Genomic DNA, 22452 nt, shown 5'->3' on the forward strand with positions numbered 1-22452 from the left:
CACATGTACAGTTGCAAATTATCACTCAGTTACAGGAACATTGGCAACTGCCGGTGAATTATGCCCTTAGTGCGCAATACATTCCCCTTGCTTGTCAGGGGCTTTGTATATTCTTTACACCTTGTTGTCTGTGACTTCATTGTACCGTAAGCTGCTAAGGTGACATAGACCAGCATCACAAAATGTAAATGCTGCAACTTATTCTCATTCACAGAAACAAGAGGAACCACCTTGCTACAGAAATAACTGGGCAGATGCTTAGTTTATGTAACCAGCACAAAGAAATCGCTGACTTGTAATCTCAGAGGAAAATTTCAGCAAGATACAATTCTGAACATGAAATACTTTGTACTAGATTTTGTTTTGAAAATTTGTGTCACTATTATAGAGGTCTATTTATTAACAAGCGGCGATGACAATTATTTTTTATCATGGCTAATTACAGTGATAATACAAATCTGTTGAGGCAATATTCTGTGGTCTCTGCAATACTGGACGGGAGCCAGGGATTGACTGTGGACAAGAACCGTCCCTTGTTTTTGTAATACGCCGCCAGAAAAGTATGTTTGACCAACTGGTCATGCATTATTGGGGGTGTGGCCATGGCTCACGGAGGTGTGCCGCTGGTAACGGAATATGGTCTTGCTGCAGTCCTCCATCTCACTATGCTGGACAAGAAGAGTGTCGGTAGGTGTAGCCCATTGGGGTATCGGAACTTCCTGCATTTGTCAGAAGTGCACAGGGGCGGATTGGGACGGAAAACCAGCCCGGGAAATTTGTGGAAGCAGCCCTAATGGGGATGTGGTCTGATGAGGGGGTGGGGTCTGTTGAGGTGGCAATTTCCCTCCACAAAGGGCCTGATTGTACGCAATTGCGGCCTTTCTTGCATCTTTTGCTGCAGACCAGGGGCAGATTGGGAACTAAAAGAGGCCCTGCAAAATTTAGAAGAAGTGGCCTGACATGGGCAGCACAAGAGGTATAACATACCGTGTAGCCATGGCAGCATCACTGGATGGCAGAGTTACTGTACTGCAGAGATGGAATAACAGAATGAATGGAGACAATGCAGTGTACTGAGTGCGGTAGGCTGCCTGTCATGTGGGGGGTGGGGTCACATGACAATTCACAAAACAGGCCTCACAGACATGTCAGCCTACCAGGAATCTTCCTGGTGAGACCTATGGCCAATCTGCCCCTGGAAGTACGAGATGGCTAGTCTACGCCTGGCTGGAGCAATAAGGGGTGACTTATCACTTCACTAGGCCTGTCACAGAATATGTGCATGCGTGACCCAGCTGGTTAATAGGTGAAGCCGGGCAAATTTGACTGCCTTTGGGGTAGCCCCTTAATGGACAAGATTAAATCTAGTAGACAAATGTCATGACATTCCACTAGCCACACCCACAATCCACTGGATCTTTAGTGATGTCTCTAATCTGAGCCCCAACAGTGTTATATCCCACCCATGTTCTCTGTGCCACAAAAAGTTACACTTTTAGGGATTATGGGAGTATCAGAGCAAAACTAAATTTAATGTTTTAAAGTTTCTCTATAGGAATAAATTGTAATGCTCAATTATATTTAATTGTACCAAAGACTTAAATAATAATGTTAATAGTTTTCCTTTGTGTACTTACCCACTCATTCCATTTAAGTAAGTCGTACAGAGTGAGCGAGGGCTCTAGTCACTTGAATCCCCTCCACCATATAAGAGATCATCATTCTCTGCTGTGTGTGGTTATTGTTATACACAGGCAATAGTCATCGTGCTTCTTTATTTTAAAATAGACTCTCCTGGGGACCCCCTTCCACCTCCCGAGTCCTCATTAATTTCAACTAACAAGACGCTGTTATATCCCACACTTGAAAAATAGACGTTTTCATAGACAACAACCCACAGTGTGCCCCTTCCCACTGCGTTCTTTCAGCATTATATTACAGGCTCCACAGAAGATTGAAGAACATTGCTTAGTTAGCCGGAAAGGGTTTTTGTTTTGTTTTTTCTTAACGAGAAATTAAAAATGGTAATAAAGAACTCACTTCTGTTATTTGCAGAAAGCTAATTGCATGCAGGCTGTAAAACCCAAGAAGATTGAACGTATTATGAAGCAATCAGGATGTTTTGAAACTTTATAAGGAATAAATAGAAAGTCTGAATAAACACATTCATGTAACGGGATGAAGTACTGTTTATAATCAGAAAGCGCTGTACATTTGACCTCGCTCAAGGATTAATTGCGTAATATTTTACTTTTTTTTTTTTAGAACAGTTTTAGAAACAGTTTTAGAACAGTTTCTCCTTTTGTTAGTTGAGTTAAGTTTATAATGCATATATATATATATATATATATGTAATAAAATTGAATGTACCGTACATTGAATGTACCGTACATTGGGCAATTGTAAACTCAGATTTGCACCCATATTGTTTCCTGCTTTTCATGTAGGTTTTTACTAAGGGGTATATTCAATTGAAGTCGGATCCATTCCAACATTCATTTGTCGGAATGGATCCGACCTGGGCTATTCAATGACATCTCAATTCAACTTTTAAAAAAGTTGAATTGAGATGCGGAAGCTGAGACGGGGGAGCTATATAGCCGCTGCTGTAGTGCTGCTCTGCCCCGTCTGCCCGCGGCTCTACCCCGTCTCCCCACCCCGTCTCTTTGCCTCTCCCCGTCCCTCTTCTCCCCGTCCCTGCATCACAGCCGCCGCTCACGGCAGCATCCACCCGGCTCCAGCAAGCGAGGTCTCACTTGCTGGAGCCGGGTGGACGCTGCTGTGAGCGGCGGCTGTGACATCCTCCAGCGCTGCTCTCCCCGTTTCCAGCGCTGCTCTCCCCATCTCCGGCGCTGCTCTCCCCATCTCATTTCGACTTTTTTTAAAGTCGAATTGAGATGGTCGAAAAGGGGTCCAAAACCTGTCGGTTATGGCCCCGTTTTCGACACAAGCACGTGGATCGGCAGCTACAGTATTCCGCCGATCCACGTGCTTTTCGACAAGTCGAATTCCTCGACTTGTCGAATAATTTGGGGTTAGATTGAACAGGTTGGAACCCCTTCCGACCTAAAAAAGTCGAAAACTGCCGTCTTTTCGACAGACGGCAGCTTTCGACTTCATTTGAATATACCCCATGGTTACATAATTATTCAGTGCTTTGGATGAATTAGTGCAGTGATTACCAACAGGCAGCTCTAGGGGCACAGGAAGCCCTCCTAGCCCATGTGACCCCCAGATCCTTCCTGCATTGTTGTAATATTTGTTTGTTATACAGTAGCTGTGTAACACTTGTTTAATTGCCTGCTGATATGTTATTACAGATACATGTACTACTCATGAGCTGTTTTCTTCACGGTACACATATCTGAAACCCAGCCATAATGTGAAAAAGTACAAATTGATCGCATAAAGAGAATTTGGCAACTTTTTCTGCTCCTCCATGAAAGAAGCCGGGAGATTAATAGCAGCTGGCCACTGAGGGGGTGGGCCGGTTGCTTTATGTCGTTAAGCCTCGCTCCATTGCATCATGCCATTTTAGGACCACCCCCATGGGTCCACAAGTCCTGGTGTTGCAATACTCATCTTGGGGGGGGGGGGGGAAGACTACCTGAAAAATTGGGTGTCATCCATATATCGACCCAATAGGAGTAAGTGAACACCATTTATATTTGAAGTGTTCAGACAACATATTATTCCTATATCTTTAAGTTACTTATGTGGCTATATAAACATCTGTATAATAGTTTCCTAAGGTTTGTGCCATGTCAAACATGTCATGCCTCAGCAGCGTCTACTGCAAGGAAGCAAGAGCCAGGAGGAACAGAGAAAGTATGGAGGGCAGGTGGTGAAAGAGGGATGGCGGGATGGAGTGTGGAAGACCAGTTACATAGCAGGGGGTGCATCGGGATGGAACAGAGGGGGCACGGGACAGAGAGGGTGTGTTAAAATGGTTGGGGGTCACATATGCCAGTTCATTTACTAAGTTGTGTGTGTATATACAGTAAGAGCCTAGCCTTGTAAGCTTATTTGCCAGGTGCCCAGTAGCTGATATCACCCAAATGAAACCACTGACGCCACTGCTTGGGGGAGGTTCCGTCTCTTTAAACCTATGAGCAAGCAAACCTCAACTCATAATAAAAGCGTAGCTAGAGTAGGGACTCACCACAAGGGGAGACTTTGCCAGAAGTTGGCCAACTTGTCAAATTATGGCAATATTTTGGAATCAACATTCCCTGAATTTGAATGAAATACAGATTGGAGTGTAACTAGATTAGTGTAGAGCATGTATGATTTTTTTAATTTAAATGGTGTGGTCACATACCTCAGGCACCGCAGATAGTTGAATGCCATGGATTAAAGCCTAATTTTGTATGTATAACATTATATGTTAGCAATCATAATCTTTGTTCCTGGGCAGAAAACAATCCTTATCAGCTTCATGAAAGGCCTCCACAGTCAACGGGGCCACCTGAAAGCTGAGGTCTACAAATATCCACCAAGAACCATTAATGAACTCAAAGCTGCTATACGCCAAGTAATGACCATATCATATTGTGGCAAAATGGGACATTTACTTGCATCCAGCAATATATGACCTGTATGTAATGTCTAAATGTATAATGTTAATGTATTATGTAAAACAATATGGATGATAGCCAGTCCTCTAGGTGAACTCATAGCTACACGTATATGGGAGTAAAGGACACTTGATGCATAGTGGGGAGTCAGAGGTTAGTTTATGGCCCCTATCTAAGAAGCTATAAACTATAGTTAGAAGAGACATTACAGGAAAGCCAAGCAAGGTTAAGAAAGCTGACCTCTTGAAACTTAAGAAGACTGCTGTTTCAAAGGTAAAACCAAAGGAAATTTGGTTTCTCACTGCCCAGGTACACAGCATTGATAGAGTTAAGGAAAAGGTGGGGGCCACAGCTGTGAGGGGGTTATATCTGCCCCTCTCACCCACACTGGGTTGTTCACTTCTGAGGGAAGCAGCCAGGAGCTGGGAATGCACCATGGGGGTCATTCCGAGTTGTTTGCTCGCTAGCAGTTTTTAGCAGCCGTGCAAACGCTATGCTGCCTCCCACTGGGAGTGTATTTTAGCTTAGCAGAAGTGCAAACGAAAGGATCGTAGAGCGGCTACAAAAAATTTTTTGTGCAGTTTCAGAGTAGCTCCAGGCCTACTCAGCGCTTGCGATCACTTCAGACTATTCAGTTCCTGTTTTGACGTCACAAACATGCCCTGCGTTCGCCCAGCCATGCCTGCTTTTTTCCTGGCACGCCTGAGTTTTTTCGAAAACACTCCCTGAAAATGGTCAGTCGACACCCAGAAACGCCCTCTTCCTGTCAATCACTCTGCGGCTGCCTGTGCGACTGAAAAGCTTCGCTAGTCCTTGTGTGAAACTACATAGTTCGTTGTAATAGTATGACGTGCGTGCGCATTGCGCCGCATATGCATGCACAGAAGTGCTGATTTTTTTGCCTGATCGCAGCGACCGGAATCTGCTAGCGAACAACTCGGAATAACCCCCAATATCTCTTACATTGTGAAATCTCTCCACACAGAAGGCCTACCTGCTGTTGAGTAAGTTAAATTTGTGAAATTATCCTCCATTATGTTTTATTTGAATTTGAATCCTAATCAGTGTCTACTTTTAAATATTTTTCATAATGTTTGTAACTGTTTTTTGTAACTAAAAGCTCTGAAGAAATTCTTGAAATGAAAAACCTAATTTCTAGTTTTGGTTTGTGTTCTTATAGTCCATGTTACTTATTTTGTGACATATTAATAATTGTGTGTGTAAGCCAAAGTGAAGACGGCCTTGAGTTTAGTGGCTAAAGTCTTCTTTAAAAGTGTTGTGTTTAAAGTAATCCAGTAGTCACGGACGGCGATTCTCAGATTGGCGTATCTGGAGAATGGCCAGTGGTCATGACACATATTCAAAAGCAATTGAAAATAAACTATATTCTATACACTTTTAGATTATGCACTAAAATTTTAAATAGCATTTATAATGCCTTCCTTGTTAACCTCTATCTATCTATCTATCTATCTATCTATCTATCTATCTACTCCAAATGTATAGCAGTGCATGTCAGTTTTGATTGTCTAGTCATCACTGTAACTACCCCAGTGTACTGTATGAGCTCACCAATCTGCAATATGGTTTGTAGGAGGCTGCAAAGCAGTCAAACACTCTGGCTCTGCCAGAAGGGAATTACCACCCTCTTATGTAACGGAGCAGCCAGGGATCTAGAGAGATTTACTGATGTATAAATGCATACGTTTTTATAGATATTTTGTATAGCTGAGCAATTCAGTCTTTTTTAATATGTATTAATGCCCTGATGTCTTTACTTGTTTCGGTAAAGGTCAGCAATTGTCAGGAAACCTGTATACACCGCGTTCAGTAATCAGGGAGGAGACGTGTTAAGACAACTGCAGCCCAAGGTCTCTCAGTCTATCACTGTAAGCACTGCTCTCAGGCCGCTAAAAATCTATTGTTTGTTAAACTTTAATACTTTACAGACCTAAATTAAAAATGTATACAATACTGAATGTACATGGCACATGGTAGAAATCAGAGACCGGCATTATATCTGCTGCGGACACATGCATTTTACTCTCAGATTCTATTAAAAAACAACAACATTGTTTTATTTCCTTCAAAATATATATATTACCAGATGTAGAAGCTGGTACAAGGCACAGGAAGTTTTCCCAGTGTTCTACTAGCTTTGTCTTACAGAAGTGGCAAATAGATTGTTGATCACCCAAAGTGGGGAGGAGGGGGGGCTGATGTGTGGGAGTTGGTTGCAAATAGGGAAGTCGAGATCTGGGATGGGCCCAGGTACTTTTCAAGGGGTGTGGCCTAATCACAGCAGGCGTGGTCATGTACCCTTAGAAAAAAATACTGGGGAAAAAAAAAAGTATTTTAAGCACCTCCATGGCCACACTGCAGCCCAGTACACAGCAGCGTGTGCTGGGCTGAGGAGAAGAGCTGCAGCTGCTGCTGCCAGATAAGGGGGAGCCCCTACTGGACCCTCACTGGGCCCCTCCATCAGACCTGTGACCGGGTAATTTGTACCCCCCCCCCCCCCTCTCTCGGCACCACTGGTTGCAAGGGTTCTCTCCCATTGCCAGCATCATCTGCACCGTTGTATTATATTGTCAGAATTTTGGAAGATATGACCTGTTGACCAGAGAGCTGCATTGGGAGCTGTAGTGTGGTCTGCTGTAATTAATTTTGGTTGTCGGCTGTGGCTGGGGAAAGCTTCCAAAAAAATATTAAAAATGAATGCTGGGTTGGCCGGCCCCTGACTAATCAATGCTGGCTGTAGTTTCGTTCCTGGGCAGGCTGCAATTTATTGAATTTTGCTTCAAGTTAGTTAAGGCAAGCAGAGTGTATGTTTTAAAGAGCCAGGCTACTGTATGTGTGAATTTCTGGACATCGGTAGAGATGACTGCCAACAGCTAGGAGCCAAGTCATTTTTGTACTTGTTAATTGAATGAGTGACACCACAGAAGAACTGTGCTGGGATAAGCAGACAGAGCCTGGAACAACGAGTAAGAATAATCCACGCGTTATTTGTTGGGCATCCGCCTCTCCTCTGGCTCAAGAAGCATTTAACCAAATCCTGGTCTAGCAGTTCTGGAATGACAGGTGGCAGAGTTCACGTCGGAGCAGCTCCTTCATTCCAGTGGCGTTTGGCGCACGTATGATTAGCAATCTCACAATACAATACCAGACAATACAGGTGGAGAAAGCAGTCCAACTGCCATTGTGGTTTATATGGAAGTGGTGACTGACTATATAATCAGTATGTATGCCCATTATTTAATCAAGTTGACTACGTGATTTCTTGGATTTGTCCAGCCCTGGAGACCAGGCCAGGGCTGGTGTTCAGGTCTGCTTTAAATTCAGTTTTGATGGGATGCTGGCTGCAGCGGAAATGTGTACGACTCTGTATCACCATAGTTGTTCAAAGTTGCATATACTCAACTATGGGACATGCGCAGTGCAGAAAATTGCTACATCAGTTCACAAGGCTTGCGTGTTTTAAGGCAACAATGATAATATCATTGATCGGTACAAAAAATGCCCAAATCCGCACAGCTGTAGTCTCAGTATACCAGAGCCACATCCCCAATCTTACACACTACAAATCTTATTACAGCAAATAAACAGGACGGCAGGCGGCTGCAGATCCCATATGGTATATACAATGCCAACTGTCTGTGTTACCAAAGGGGGTAATTCAGACCTGATCGCTCGCTAGCGTTTTTTGCAGCGCTGCGATACGGTCAGAACTGCTATATAAGAACTATATAAGAAACTGTTAATAAATAATAAATAACTGCGCATTTGTATGCACTGCAATGCGCAGGCGCGTCACACGGGTACAAAGTGGTTCGTTGCTGTACGATGGGTTTTTTACGAAGAATCCAATCGCACAGCCGATCACAAGGAGATTGACAGGAAGAAGGCGTTTGTGGGTGGCAACTGACCGTTTTCTGGGAGTGGTTGGAAAAACGCAGGTGTGTCCAATCGTTTGCTGGGCGGGTGTCTGACGTGAATTCCGGCCCCGGACAGGCTTAAGTCATTGCAGCGGCTGAGTAAGTTCTGGGCTACTCAGAAACTGCACAAAGTTTTTTTTGTACTGCTCGGCTGCACATGCAATCGCACACTTGCAAAGCTAAAATACACACCCCCAGTGGGCGGCGACTATGCAAACACAGGACTGCAAAAACCAGCTAGCGAACGATCAGGTCTGAATTACCCCCAATGTCCAAAAACCTTTACACATATAACACTGAATACTTTGCCAGCATTAATTTGCTCTTACTATGGACCTTACATCTCCTGATGTTTCCCAAAGTCTCCAGGATTATAAGTTGTGTTTACCTTTTCTTTCCCTTATAACACACAGGAGACTCCGATGGTTTTAGATTTTTGTGTTTTTATTTTTTTTATTTTTCCTTTTTTTTTAAAGAAAATAACCTCACAATTTGGCAGCCACTGCTCCACACAGTATAAATATATTATAAAGGCTCGAGATAGAAGCGGTGAGTGCCCGCAGCCAGACTGCTCACAGAACACAGGGCCTAATTCAGCGTGGATTGCAAAAGCAAAATCTTTCTATAATGGGCAACACCATGTGCACTGCAGGTGGGGCAGATGTAATATGTACACAGAGAGTTAGATATATTCCGTATGACAAAGGATAGCGACGGCAGCAGTAAGAACAACCATACCTGAATTGTGGCCAGTAATACTACAAAACACAGCACAAGGAGAGGAGCTATCATATCTGCTCCACTGAGGGGGCGTGGATTAATGCAGTGTCAGGTGACCTATCCAGGAACGCAGTAGTCAACCTGGGGATGGCTATCGGTGTGGTCACCATCAATGGTTGCCATCATAGATGATATTGTAAGTTGCCACCGATGCAATCTATTATGCAATGGGTGACCATCGATGGTTTCACCAACTGATGGTCACCCCTTTTTGTTGACTGACTGGCCTGTGGTACAATCAGAATCCAGGGGTGGGGCTTTGCAGGTGTCAGGGGCGGAGCTATGTTTCATAAAACGGCGCCTTGGGGGGGAAAAATTTATGCTTTGACATCGATGAAGGAAAATCATCTGGTTCTTCCCCATCAATGGCAAAAGTATTCTACATCGGCCATTAGCCATCAAAGCTTATGAATGATCGATGGTTGATGGCATCCATAATTCAACCAGGAGCAGCCAACATGAAGGAGGTTGGGCAAGGGGGCACAGTGCTGGTCCACTCCTCTCGTGTGGGCAACATTCCTCCCCTGCCACAGGGAAGAAGCAGATGGTGCCCAACAAATTTTAAGCTGCTTCTGCAGAGGTACTGCAACATGTCTTAATGTGTTATTTTATGTTTGGAAAATTTTCCATGTGGGCAGCACCAGGCATGGCACCAGCTAGTGATAAGCATCAGTAGTAGCTCATGTAATCATGATCTTTGGCCAGAAAGAAGAGATGATGGATTATCTCTGTGGGTAGGGATAGTTTAGTCTTCATCAGTGGTTTTAGATTTTGTTTATTGATTACACAGCAATGATGCTGCTCCCCCATAAGTGATTTTTTTTTTTTTGTGATGAACAGGTAAATATGTTTCCTCTTATTTCAGTATACTGTCAGTGTAGGTATAAAAGTATTCCCCCAGAGACCTGTTCATCACATCAGACTAAACTAGCTCTTCTCATAAATGATGCAAAGACCAATTAATTTATGTTCAAACATCAAGGTATCTGCAATTTACTACACATTTACAATGGTCATTGGTGCCCATTGTACAGTTTGCAAAAATTATGAATATAAAATAACCTGATTCCAGAAGTGATGAAGACTATCTCCATTACAGAGCTTAGACTGGTGTTACTGGCCTTAAGCACACAATGGGTTTCTGTATTTGCAAGGAGTTTCAAGTTTCCTGTGTCTGTGCATAGCTATAACCTATATATTGGGTTTTCAAAATATAGTATAATTGGTGTTGGCTGATACCTTCAAGCATAAGATTTGATGTTGTATTGACCTGTTTCTGTATGTTAGCAGAGGGTTTGGCCGAAGGGCAGGCATGCTTAAAAAAAGATGTTCCCTATGAAAAGTGTGAGATTTCAATGCCTGTGCCACGAGTACGAACCTAGAGGGCAAAAGTGTTAGTACAGTATAGGGGTTTTTAAAAAGCTTTTAATGCTCTCTGCCCAATCTTTTGAGGCCAGTCTTGTTTTTTACTTACAACTTTCTGCAACAAACTTTTCATGTTATTAGCTGGCAAGAAGAAAAACAATGTGATTATTTATTTTGTATATTGGTAACAAAGTGTATATACTCCTGTACATTTGTATAATGTCCACACCATATATACAGTATGTGTGTAAATCTGGCTCTCATACTAACCAGTGCCTCCCCAGACATTGACCTCACTTCACCTCACTGATTCAGACATAAGTACAGATATCTCTCCCTTCTCTTAACACAGACATCAGGCCACAGACCTCTCCCTTCTCTTAAAACACAGACATCAGGCCACAGACCTCTCCCTTCTCTTAATATACAGACATCAGGCCACATACCTCTCCCTTCTCTTAAGACACAGACATCAGGCCACATACCTCTCCCTTCTCTTAAGACACAGACATCAGGCCACAGACCTCTCCCTTCTCTTAATACACAGACATCAGGCCACATACCTCTCCCTTCTCTTAATACACAGACATCATGCCACATACCTCTCCCTTCTCTTAATACACAGACATCATGCCACATACCTCTCCCTTCTCTTAATACACAGACATCAGGCCACATACCTCTCCCTTCTCTTAAGACACAGACATCAGGCCACAGACCTCTCCCTTCTCTTAATACACAGACATCAGGCCACATACCTCTCCCTTCTCTTAATACACAGACATCAGGCCACAGACCTCTCCCTTCTCTTAATACACAGACATCAGGACACATTGGTCATTTCATTCTTTTAATACACTGACACGAGGGCAAATTAAATTTAATACAGTACCCTGACATCTGTTTTTATCCACCTTTCTCAAAGAAACAAATATAGATATTATTTATTTTTGGCTTTGTCCGACTGTTCTTTAATAGTGGTCATAAAGAAGACCTATGTTCAGTTCACTGATGGCGGTATGGAGGAGTTAATAGAAAGGACATCAAGTGGACAATTTTATGAGTACAATAAAGGCTTTTAAAGGAGTTTTTAAATTACCGACTCTGTCTGTCCTGCCAGAAATGCCAAACCAATAAACAGAAAATTATTTGTCTACATCTTCAAATGGAAAACCAACAATAATAATCTAATCACATGACAAATGCAGGACCAGCAGTCATATATAGCAATGTTAGGGGGGATAAGGGAAGGTGCACAGAGGAGTGCAAGCAGTAAAAAGCAAGTGTTTTATGGTGGAGGCTTCATGTCGAAGCGAGTGTGACCAGTCACAGACAGATACTTTAAAGGGCACCGGTTACCAGCATAGAGGAGGCAGCTGGTTGCCTGCTTAATCGATATTTATGAGATCTCAGCCCATCTATTAACTGGTTCCTAGTTTACAATGTGCAGTATCTGAAAAGTGCTGCATCCTCTGTGTTGCTGATATATTCATATTATCCAAATCTATTGTACACTGCTCAAAAAAATAAAGGGAACACTTAAACAACACAATGTAACTCCAAGTCAATCACACTTCTGTGAAATCAAACTGTCCACTTAGGAAGCAACACTGATTGACAATCAATTTCACATGCTGTTGTGCAAATGGAATAGACAACAGGTGGAAATAATAGGCAATTAGCAAGACACCCCCAATAAAGGAGTTGTTCTGCAGGTGGTGACCACAGACCACTTCTCAGCTCCTATGCTTTCTGGCTGATGTTTTGGTCACTTTTGAAAGCTGGCGGTGCTTTCACTCTAGTGGTAGCATGAGATGGAGTCTACAACCCACACAAGTGGCTCAGGTAGTGCAGCTCATCCAGGATGGCACATCAATGCGAGCTGTGGCAAGAAGGTTTGCTGTGTCTGTCAGCGTAGTGTCCAGAGCATGGAGGCGCTACCAGGAGACAGGCCAGTACATCAGAAAACGTGGAGGAGGCCGTAGGAGGGCAACAACCCAGCAGCAGGACCGCTTCCTCCGACTTTGTGCAAGGAGGAACAGGAGGAGCACTGCCAGAGCCCTGCAAAATGACCTCCATCAAGCCACAAATGTGCACGTGTCTACTCAAACGATCAGAAACAGACTCCATGAGGGTGGTATGAGGGCCCGACATCCACAGGTGGGGGTGGGGGTTGTGCTTACAGCCAAACACCGTGCAGGACGTTTGGCATTTGCCAGAGGACACCAAGATTGGCAAATTCGCCACTGGCGACCTGTGCTCTTCACAGATGAAAGCAGGTTCTCACTGAGCACATGTGACAGACGTGACAGAGTCTGGAGACGCCAAGGAGAACATTCTGCTGCCTGCAACATCCTCCATCATGACCGGTTTGGCAGTGGCTCAGTAATGGTGTGGGGTGGCATTTCTTTGGGGGGCTGCACAGCCCTCCATGTGCTCGCCAGAGGTAGCCTGACTGCCATTAGGTACCGAAATAAGATCCTCAGACCCCTTGTGAGACCATATGCTGGTGCGGTTGGCCCTGGGTTCCTCCTAATGCAAGACAATGCTAGACCTCATGTGGCTGGAGTGTGTCAGCAGTTCCTGCAAGACGAAGGCATTGATGCTATGGACTGGCCCGCCCGTTCCCCAGACCTGATTCCAATTGAGCACATCTGGGACATCATGTCTCGCTCCATCCACCAACGCCAGATTGCACCACAGACTGTCCAGGAGTTGGCGGATGCTTTAGTCCAGGTCTGGGAGGAGATCCCTCAGGAGACCATCCGCCACCTCATCAGGAGCATACCCAGGCGTTGTAGGGAGGTCATACAGGCACATGGAGGCCACACACACTACTAAGCCTCATTTTGACTTGTTTTAAGGACATTACATCAAAGCTGGATCAGCCTGTAGTGTGTTTTTCCACTTTAATTTTGAGTGTGACTCCAAATCCAGACCTCCATGGGTTAATAAATTTGATTTCCATTGATAATTTTTGTGTGATTTTGTTGTCAGCACATTCAACTATGTAAAGAACAAAGTATTTAATAAGAATATTTCATTCATTCAGATCTAGGATGTGTTATTTTAGTGTTCCCTTTATTTTTTTTGAGCAGTGTATATCCATCCAATTTGGCAATACAAGGTCTAGAGTTATTGATTTGTGTGCACCGTCATTGTACGTGAACAATGAACACAGTTTTGCGTTTTGGGTTTGCAGCTAAATTACCTTAAAATAAACTGTAAAATGTTGCTGTACAAATATGTTCTGTTCAGTAACCACTGTAGGGCTGCCACCCATCCTGTATAATACAGGATCATCCTGGGATTGAAGGCAACATGCTGCATCCCATATTGATCAATAAAGGATGTAGTTGGTTCTCTTTTAAGTCCAGAGTGATATGCACAAAGTCTCTGCACGCTGAGGTGCAGACGCTGAATGCCTGTCACTGTTTTGCTGTTTGGACTCAGAGCTCCTCATACAGCCCGCGGCGGTGGCACGGTACCACAAATTCAGGATGACAGCAGCCCAGGCACCATGTGGCTCTCTTACTGACAGTAACATTGAGAGGGACAAATGTCCCTCTTTGCAGTAGGAAAAAAATACTGTGCATGGCACCGCAAAGCAAAGTGGGTCGCCATGACCCACATTGCTTTGTGGTGCCACCACACATAGTCATTTTTTCCTGCATGCTGCCAGAACAAAGGTGGCAGCACTAGTAACTAGTTTGAAAAAAACAATGTAACACAATAGGTGTTCTTTAATTTGAAAAGTATTATGGTACTTCTAAAAGCAGTGGTGCAAGTAGACAGAATTTCTTAGAGGTTCTGTCTGGGTGGAAAATGGGTGTGGCCATTAAATATGGGGGGGGGGGGTGTCTACATGACATGCCACATGTTTCTCGTCACTCTGGGAGCTATCCATTCCATTCCAAAAACGCTGACCTATATGGTAGTTTCTAGCAATGGGGAACCTCTGAAGAAATTGCTCCTCCCTGGATAGACAGTGTCTTCAGTAGGTATTCACTATTCATATAGAAGATCACATGGTCCGGAAGATGCCTGTTTGTGTAGGAATATAACCAATGTCATCATAATTTAACAGAGGTTCAACCAGACTTGTTCCACCTGTGTCCTCTGCCCTGCATCTTTCAGCCACACCATCATCTCCCTCCTGACTCATTTCGCTACACCATCATCTCCCCCTGCATCTTTCAGCCACACCATCATCTCCCGCCTGCAACTACCAGCCGCACCATCACCCCCTGCGCCTGTCACTATCCCCCTCACTTTCTGTCTCTCAGCCTCCCCCCTTCACTCTGTCTCTCAGCTGACCTTGTTCACTCTGTGTCTCTCAGCCTCCCCCTTGGCTCTGTGTCTCTCAGCCTCCCCACCCCCTTCACTCGGTGTCACTCAGCCACCCCACCCGCTTCACTAACACCTTCATTCTGTGTCTCTTAGTATTCAAACACCTTCACTCTGTCTCTCAGCTTCCCCACCTTCTTCACTTTGTATCTCTCAGCCTTCAAACCCCCTTCACTCTGTGTCTCTCAGCCTCTTCACTTTCTTCACTCTGTCTCCCAACCTTCCTACACCTCTTCACTCTGTGTCTCTCAGCCTCCCCACTCCCTTTACGCTGTCTCTCAGCCTCCCCACCCCCTTAACGCCCAACCTCTCCACTCTGTCTCTCCGCCTCACCTCTGCCTTCTTTGAGGTAGATGGTAAGGCCAGGCAGACACCTCTGGAAGAGCACACAGTAGATGCTAGGCATGCTCTCATTCGTACCAGGACAGGGAGTGTGATGTAATGGTGGAGCTGTCTTACTGCCGAGTGCTACAGATTTGTTTGGTGGCGAAATGTAGAAACTAATTGCAGCTAATGGCGGCTACAAAGTGTGTGGCCGGTACCACAAATCCGCTGCCAAATTTTTTACGGTACATTGTACCCAAGTGTACCTACCCGCATACTTGCACCCCTGTTTATTAGTGTTTTTATCATGTATATTTTTATTAAAATGAAAAAATAAATAAAAAGAAACTCCTGCAATTTGTCACAAGTCCTATCTGTAACACTCTGCTACCCATGGAAGGGACGGAAGTGTAGCCAGGTGTAAGGATGCTGCTGAGAGTATTGTGATTAGTGTCTGCAGTGCATGAAGAAATTCAGATGGAAAAAGCAGGGAACGAAGGAGAGGAACTGTAGGCATTGTTTAAACATAGTGGTGGTCAGTTACGAAGCACAAAACAGCTGCTCTGCAGTGCAAGAACAACCAAGCAAGGACCCGTGTGCCTGAATTGTGCAAGCTGGCCAAAATGCATAGGTTCTTGTAGCAAAGTGGCCGTGTTTGGGGTGAAGCATTGGTTTGCATAGAGGAAGGAAGTTGGAAGTTGGATGTAGAGAAGCCATTTCCAGGTAAAATTTGGATTAGGTGTGTCTCATTTTTGGAAAATTGCTTCTCAGTGTAATACAAAATATTTTTAACAGATAAACTTTACCAGAGCAGCTGAGTGATGTTCAAATCCCCTGGCGCTAGTGACTGGCAAGCAGAAAAATACATCTTGCCTGACCAATCCAGGTTCACCATATACTCAGCCGGAATAAGCCTTCGGTGGATCGTGGCACTTAACACAGGAAGGCCCATCCCCTCTTATCAGCACCGCCCCCTGGTTGTACCCACTGTACGCCCACACTTCCATGAGGTAGCAGAAAATCAGGTCTTGCCAGCTCTCTTGAAGCGGGGGCAGACTCAGAAGCCTCCCCTCGAGCAGCGCAGGTACCCAGGCTGGTGCAAGGTTTCTAGGTGCTCTAGGCAAAGCTTCACCCGATCACCCCTGTTCCCCTTAACACCCTTTTCCTAGACACACAACCTTAACGTTTAAATATTATTATATTTATTGACCACAAAAATGCATATAAGTGCGCCTTAAATGTATTTTTGCTGGTTCACACATGCATGAGAAATAAAATGAAAATAACATAAAATAAAAGTATAATCGGATATAGATGTAATTTAAAAATAAAACCTCACATTATAAAAACAACTTAAACTACTCCTTCTATCAAGGTTTCTTGGCTGAGTGCCACCATTTCCATCACTGCCACAGTTTCTCCATTTCCGTTTGATGCCACAGCGCCCATGGATTTTTATGGGGGCTGCTAGGCTGACAGATTTACGTAGCTCTGGAATACTTGGCCCTGGCAGATAATGCCATCTTCAGTGGCCTGATTCCGAGTATGTATGGCAAACCCAATGTTTTCGCTGTTTATACAGTGTATTTTATGTATTTTCATACAGTATCTGCATACACATTTGCAGCTGCTTAATTGAAAACTTAAAATGTATTAGTAATTTAGTTGTGTGCAGATGTGTCTAGCCTCAATACGGCAATACGCAAATGCGTCCTCATACTGTACATCTAGCCTCAATAAGATATTTGGCGTGCGTGAGCTGCCAGGTCCCGTGATCCTCTGCAAGTGTTGGGTGTCTATTTTTGCCAGAAATGGAGCAGATGTATTAACCTGAAGAAGGGATAAACAAGTGATAAAGCAGTGATAAGTGCAAGGTGATAACGCACCAGCCAACCATTACAGATTTGAAAAATGACAGGAGCTGATTGGCTGATGCGTTATCACCTTCCACTTATCACTGCTTTATCACTTCTTTATCCCTTCTCCAAGCTTAATACATCTGCCCCAATGTGTCTTAGGGATGCGGATGCAAGTGATAAAATCGCCCAAACTCACACTGCGATAATTGATTACATTGCAGGGATGTATCAATTATCGCATGCAGGGACAGAGCTTGCAAGTAAGCTCTGTCCCTGCGATGACAGTCCGCAGCATCATCTGGGAATTTTTTCGTAAAAAATACCCGATGTCCTGCTGCTCATGTGCTGCTCCCACCGACATCGGCGAAATTATCACAGTGCACACTGCGGTGTTTTTAAAAAAAAAATTAAGTAAATTCGGCACATCACATTTCCCATTTTAAGTATGGGAAATTCAATGTGAATTACTAAAAAAAAGTGAATTAAAGGGTTTGGAGCAGTTTTTCATGTTTGCAGACAAATCAGTAAAGGTACAGGCATATACTTTGCTCAGAGCAGCAAGTGCTGAAGCTGTTGACAATGGCGGAACATCTGTCTATTTGGAGGGAAGTAATCAAAAAGATCCAGAAACACTAATAAAAAAGTTTGATGAAGACTGCCGTCTGAGGAGGCCAGGAGGACGAGCATACACGCCGGACTGTCGGAGGGAGGTACCCCTGAAACTGGCGGCCCCGTCCTGTGACCCTACGGCGGCTACCGAGGCCTTATACAGCTGGAAGCGGGGACGGCTCAGTGCGGCGGGTGAGTCCCCCACCTGCACATCAGCGCGGCATCGGGTCTTATCCCTCCCTCTCCCCTTACCTCTACCGCCCCATCTGCTGCAGCCGCGGACCAAGGAAACGGTCCCCGGAGCTCCCGCGAGACACGGCCTAACGGCCTAACGGCGGGCCTCAGACCGGGACCTCGATTACGGGGTCAGGCCGCTGGAGCGATCGGCCAGCTGGATCCGGGACGGCCCGTCTTACATCGCGGACGGCCTCCCTCCTCTTGGACGTCGCCCTCAGCGGCAGGAATCATCATCCGGCCAGTCGGGAAGCCGCCCGGGGACCGAGGACTGCTGAAGCTACACGGGGTGAGTGCTGCAGTGGGTGGCGGCGGCCATATTGCGACTGGCGCCGCCGAGCAGTCTGACACTGGGGCTGACGCTGGGGAGCTTCCTTGGGGTGCTCGGACCCGGCGCTGTGCTCCTGTCGGTCCCGCGGCGCTGACCCCTCGCACCAGCGGCAGTAAACGCTGTGAGGAGCCGAGGGACAGGACGGCTCCATCTGCCAGCCGGCGGCCATCTTTTGGCTGGCAATATAAATAAATTAAAACACCCTGCTCCCCGTCCTGTGCAACCTGGAGCACGGAGCCGAGAGAGACACTAGGCCTCGCTGCGGTTCGTGGTCTGCCCCCCCCCCCACACGGCCTAGAACCTATATCCTGTGGCGGCCCGTTTACTCACCATAATCAACCTGAGACCTGGCCACCCGCAACCGCCACGACTCTCCCCCCCCCCCAACTATTCAGAGGCTCCTAACACTTTAATCAGGGGCTCGCTGATCTCTACCCACGGCATTGTAGCTCTGCCGCTGCTGCTATATCCGTACAACCGGCCCCCCTCGTGGTGACTCCTGGCCGGTGGGCCTTCCCGCAGTTAACCAAAGCCCACCACCGCCGCAGAACTGAACCAGAGGAGCCTGAGGCCGAGATAGCGGACCCCCCCCCCCCCCAGCCGGGGGTCACTATATATTTAGATACACCCATTCCCTGCAAGAACAGCAGCTGCTCATTCCCAACCCCCGCCTGGCCCACTGACCACCTGGACACGCCGTGGCACCGACAATCGATCACGCACCATCTCCTCCGATGTCCCCTGGGACTGGACACCACTAGCAGGTGGACTCTTCTGGCCTGCGACCCACAATTCTACGAGGTAACCCGGCTAAGGGTGCCGCATTTCAACCCCACCGACACGATACGAGCCCCAGCGGCCATCTCCCCTCCTGCTGTTACGAGATACCCTCTGGAGCACTGAGAACCAGCACAGAACGCCACGCAGCTGGCTAAAAATCCACATACCCTGCCGGTAGTTCTCATATCTTACAAATACAGCCCCACTATGTAGTTATTGCTACAACGCATCTACTACGAGCTCTCCCTTTTGCCAGGAGGTCGCCTCAACAAAAGGAGCCCATACCTACCCCCCGCCCACTGCTAGTCCACCCACAGCCACAACCCGCGGGGCGTCTTCCTACCCCTTGCGTCCCTTCTTCTACACTACTACTGACGGGCCTCATGCCCCACTGAACATACCATAATCTAGCCCTCCAGTGGTTAACCCTTAGGTCTCATCGTTTGCACATCTCTACAAGTCGCTCCAATACTCTCTCTAACCTGCACAGCCTACCACCATGTCTAAATCCACCGCCTCCATTAGAAAGCGGGCGGGGACGGACATAACCCAGCACTTCACCAGAGCCGACAAAAACGACAAATCATCCTCGCTCTCTGGACCCCCCTCCCCTAGCCTTTCGGTGTCCGACAAGGAAGATTCATCTTCATCCCCCGCTCTCTCAACTAAAGAGGACATCCTAGCCTTGAAATCGCTCATCATGGATTTCAAGGAATCATTGGAGTCCAAACTAGATAACGTGGTTGCCTCCATTAGATCGGACATCACGTCCCTATCCACTAGGACCTCCAAACTTGAATCCCGTCAGGACACCCTACACAAAGAGCAGAGCGAGACTATTAGAGACATTGACCATCTTATCCGAGACATCTCGGAACTACGCGATAAGAACGAGGATTTGGAGAATCGCGAGAGAAGAAACAATCTCCGCATACGGAATGTTCCGGAATCCGTCCTCCCTGCGAACCTCGAAACATATCTACACAAACTATTCTCCACCGTGGTTCCAACTTTAGGCTCCCGCGAACTGCCACTAGAAAGGGCCCACAGAGCTCTCCGGCCCAAACCACGAGAAGGCGATCCCCCTAGAGATGTGATCCTACGCTTCCTTAACTTTAAAGATAAAGAACTGGTACTCAACCCTACCCGGAGCAAGCCGTACATTCTATTTGAAAATACTAGGCTACAATTCTTCCAGGACTTGGCCCCCTCCACGCTGCTCAAACGGAGAGAGCTAAAAGATCTAACCTCCACGCTCCGCACACGCGGAATCCGATATCGCTGGGGGTTCCCCTTCAAGCTGTTGATTGATTTCAACGGAAAAACCCTCATCGTCCGGGACCCCAGAGAGGGCAGAGACTTCTTAACACATCTAGAGGACTCCGACTCTGCACAGGTGGCGACCACCACCCGCCAGGCGACCTAACTCTCCTCACTTCGAAGGCCACCTACACCTCTTGCTCCATAGAAGCATACTGACCAACCCGGGGTAAAACGTCCAGACAGTGCTTAACGCAATGGATTGGCCCCGAATGTGCCATGAGACCCCCCTGCCTTATTCTCAAACTCACTATTTTTAAGTCAAGGCCCTGGTCACACTAGATATCCCCGGGACTATGACTCAGATCACCCCCATAGGGAGTGAACCGACCTTTGAAGAAAATACGCTGGAGCATATAGGGAACTGGCTGAAGTACACGACTCTGCCTTGTTTGCTTTGCTTTTACTTAAACTATGTTACCGTTATGTTATTTACTGCTTATACGTTTGTTTTACATCACTTCCCCTTGATGCTTCTTCCCCTAAGGCCAATGCTAGCACACTCTCTAACTAACTCCACCACTGGAGGGCCATGATCCCTCATCTACTCCATTCAACACACGAGTTCATGTTGTCGAACTCCTACTTATAAACACACTCCCCCCCCACCCTACCTCCTAGGAGGGAGTACGGTAATCACCCGGTGCTTCCCCACCTTGGACCAACCGGTCCTAATTCCTGTGCTGGTTCCTCCTCGCTGGTCGTGAGGTTCCTCAGCGCGGATCTCCCCCCCCCCTTTTTTTTTTTTTTTCTTTCCCCCCGCTCCTCTCACCTCTTTCTCTCTATCCTCTTAATTTTCTCTCTCTCCTTCTTCTCCTCCCCTTCCCTTTCACTTCCTCCTCTTAACCACAACTCACAATGCCCCTGCTGATAGCATCCTTGAACGTCAAGGGCCTCAACACTCCCCAGAAACGTTCCTCCCTGTTCCGATCCCTTCGCACTCTCAAAGCAGACATAGTATTTATTCAGGAGACACACTTTAAATTCCAGTCACACCCTGCCCTCACCTCTAAACGATTCCCGACGGCTTTCTACTCCTCGAGCCAAACCAAACACAATGGAGTGGCCATTTTGGTAAACTCTAAAATCCCATTTGTGTTGGGTTCCTCACATACAGATAAAGATGGGCGGTTCATCATTTTAACGGGTAGGCTCGGACACCTAGAATGCACTATAGCCACTGTCTACGCCCCTAATTCCGGGCAAGCGTCCTTCTTCAACTCCTTCTTCTCCGCACTATCTAAAGTCAGAAGAGGCTATACAATAATAGGTGGAGATTTCAATACCGCCCCGGACTCTCAACTAGATAAGTCCACTCCCCAGTCACGTCCACACCGTGACCCCTCATCCCGAGTTTTAAATAAACACACACGGGAATCCGGTCTCATTGACGTCTGGCGGGCCCTCAACCCTACGTCCAAGGACTACACCTTCTTCTCGTGTCCACACCAATCTTACTCCCGTATCGACCTCTTCTTTTGCAGCACCCAGGCCTCCAAGCACATATCCGACTCATCCATCATCACCAACCCATGGTCAGATCACTCCATCATCACCGCCACTTTTAATTTCCTTGACACCCCGACAACCCGACCGGCCTGGCGTTTAAACGAAACACTACTGAAAATTCCCCAATTTCAGGAAAAACTCAGACTTGCCCTTGCAGACTACTTCACTTTGAACATCACTGACTCCACTTGCACCCCACTGATATGGGAAGCACACAAAGCCGTAATCAGAGGTCACATCATTAGCTACGCCTCTCACAGAAATAAAGAACACAAACAAAAACTGACCTCCCTCACAGAAGAGGTCCACAACCTGGAAACCCAACACAAACAGCGGCCTTCCCGTCCCCTTTACACACAACTTACCACTGCCAGAGCGGCCCTGAACGCTTTGCTGGCCGAAAAAACCGAGCACTCACTCCGCTGGCTGAAACAAAGATTCTATGAAAAGAGCAACAAAGCTGACACCTTATTGGCCAG

At 46.2% G+C, this 22452-nt stretch overlaps 1 protein-coding gene across 6 annotated transcripts in view; it reads left to right on the forward strand.

The window, feature by feature from the left end:
• The window catches only part of LOC134936364 (3',5'-cyclic-AMP phosphodiesterase 4B-like), a 943065-nt gene that overhangs the window by 686802 nt on the left and 233811 nt on the right, over positions 1-22452 (forward strand). For 4 of the 6 annotated variants that reach the window (XM_063931373.1, XM_063931372.1, XM_063931371.1 and 1 more), the window contains one exon: positions 6370-6466. The exons of the other annotated variants lie outside the window; for them this stretch is intronic. In XM_063931373.1, the coding sequence (XP_063787443.1) occupies positions 6370-6466 (97 nt within the window). The remainder of the gene's footprint in view (positions 1-6369; positions 6467-22452) is intronic. 6 annotated transcript variants of the gene reach the window in all.

The sequence above is a fragment of the Pseudophryne corroboree genome, chromosome 6, assembly GCF_028390025.1.
Source record: "Pseudophryne corroboree isolate aPseCor3 chromosome 6, aPseCor3.hap2, whole genome shotgun sequence".
NCBI classification, from domain to species: Eukaryota; Metazoa; Chordata; class Amphibia; order Anura; family Myobatrachidae; genus Pseudophryne; species Pseudophryne corroboree.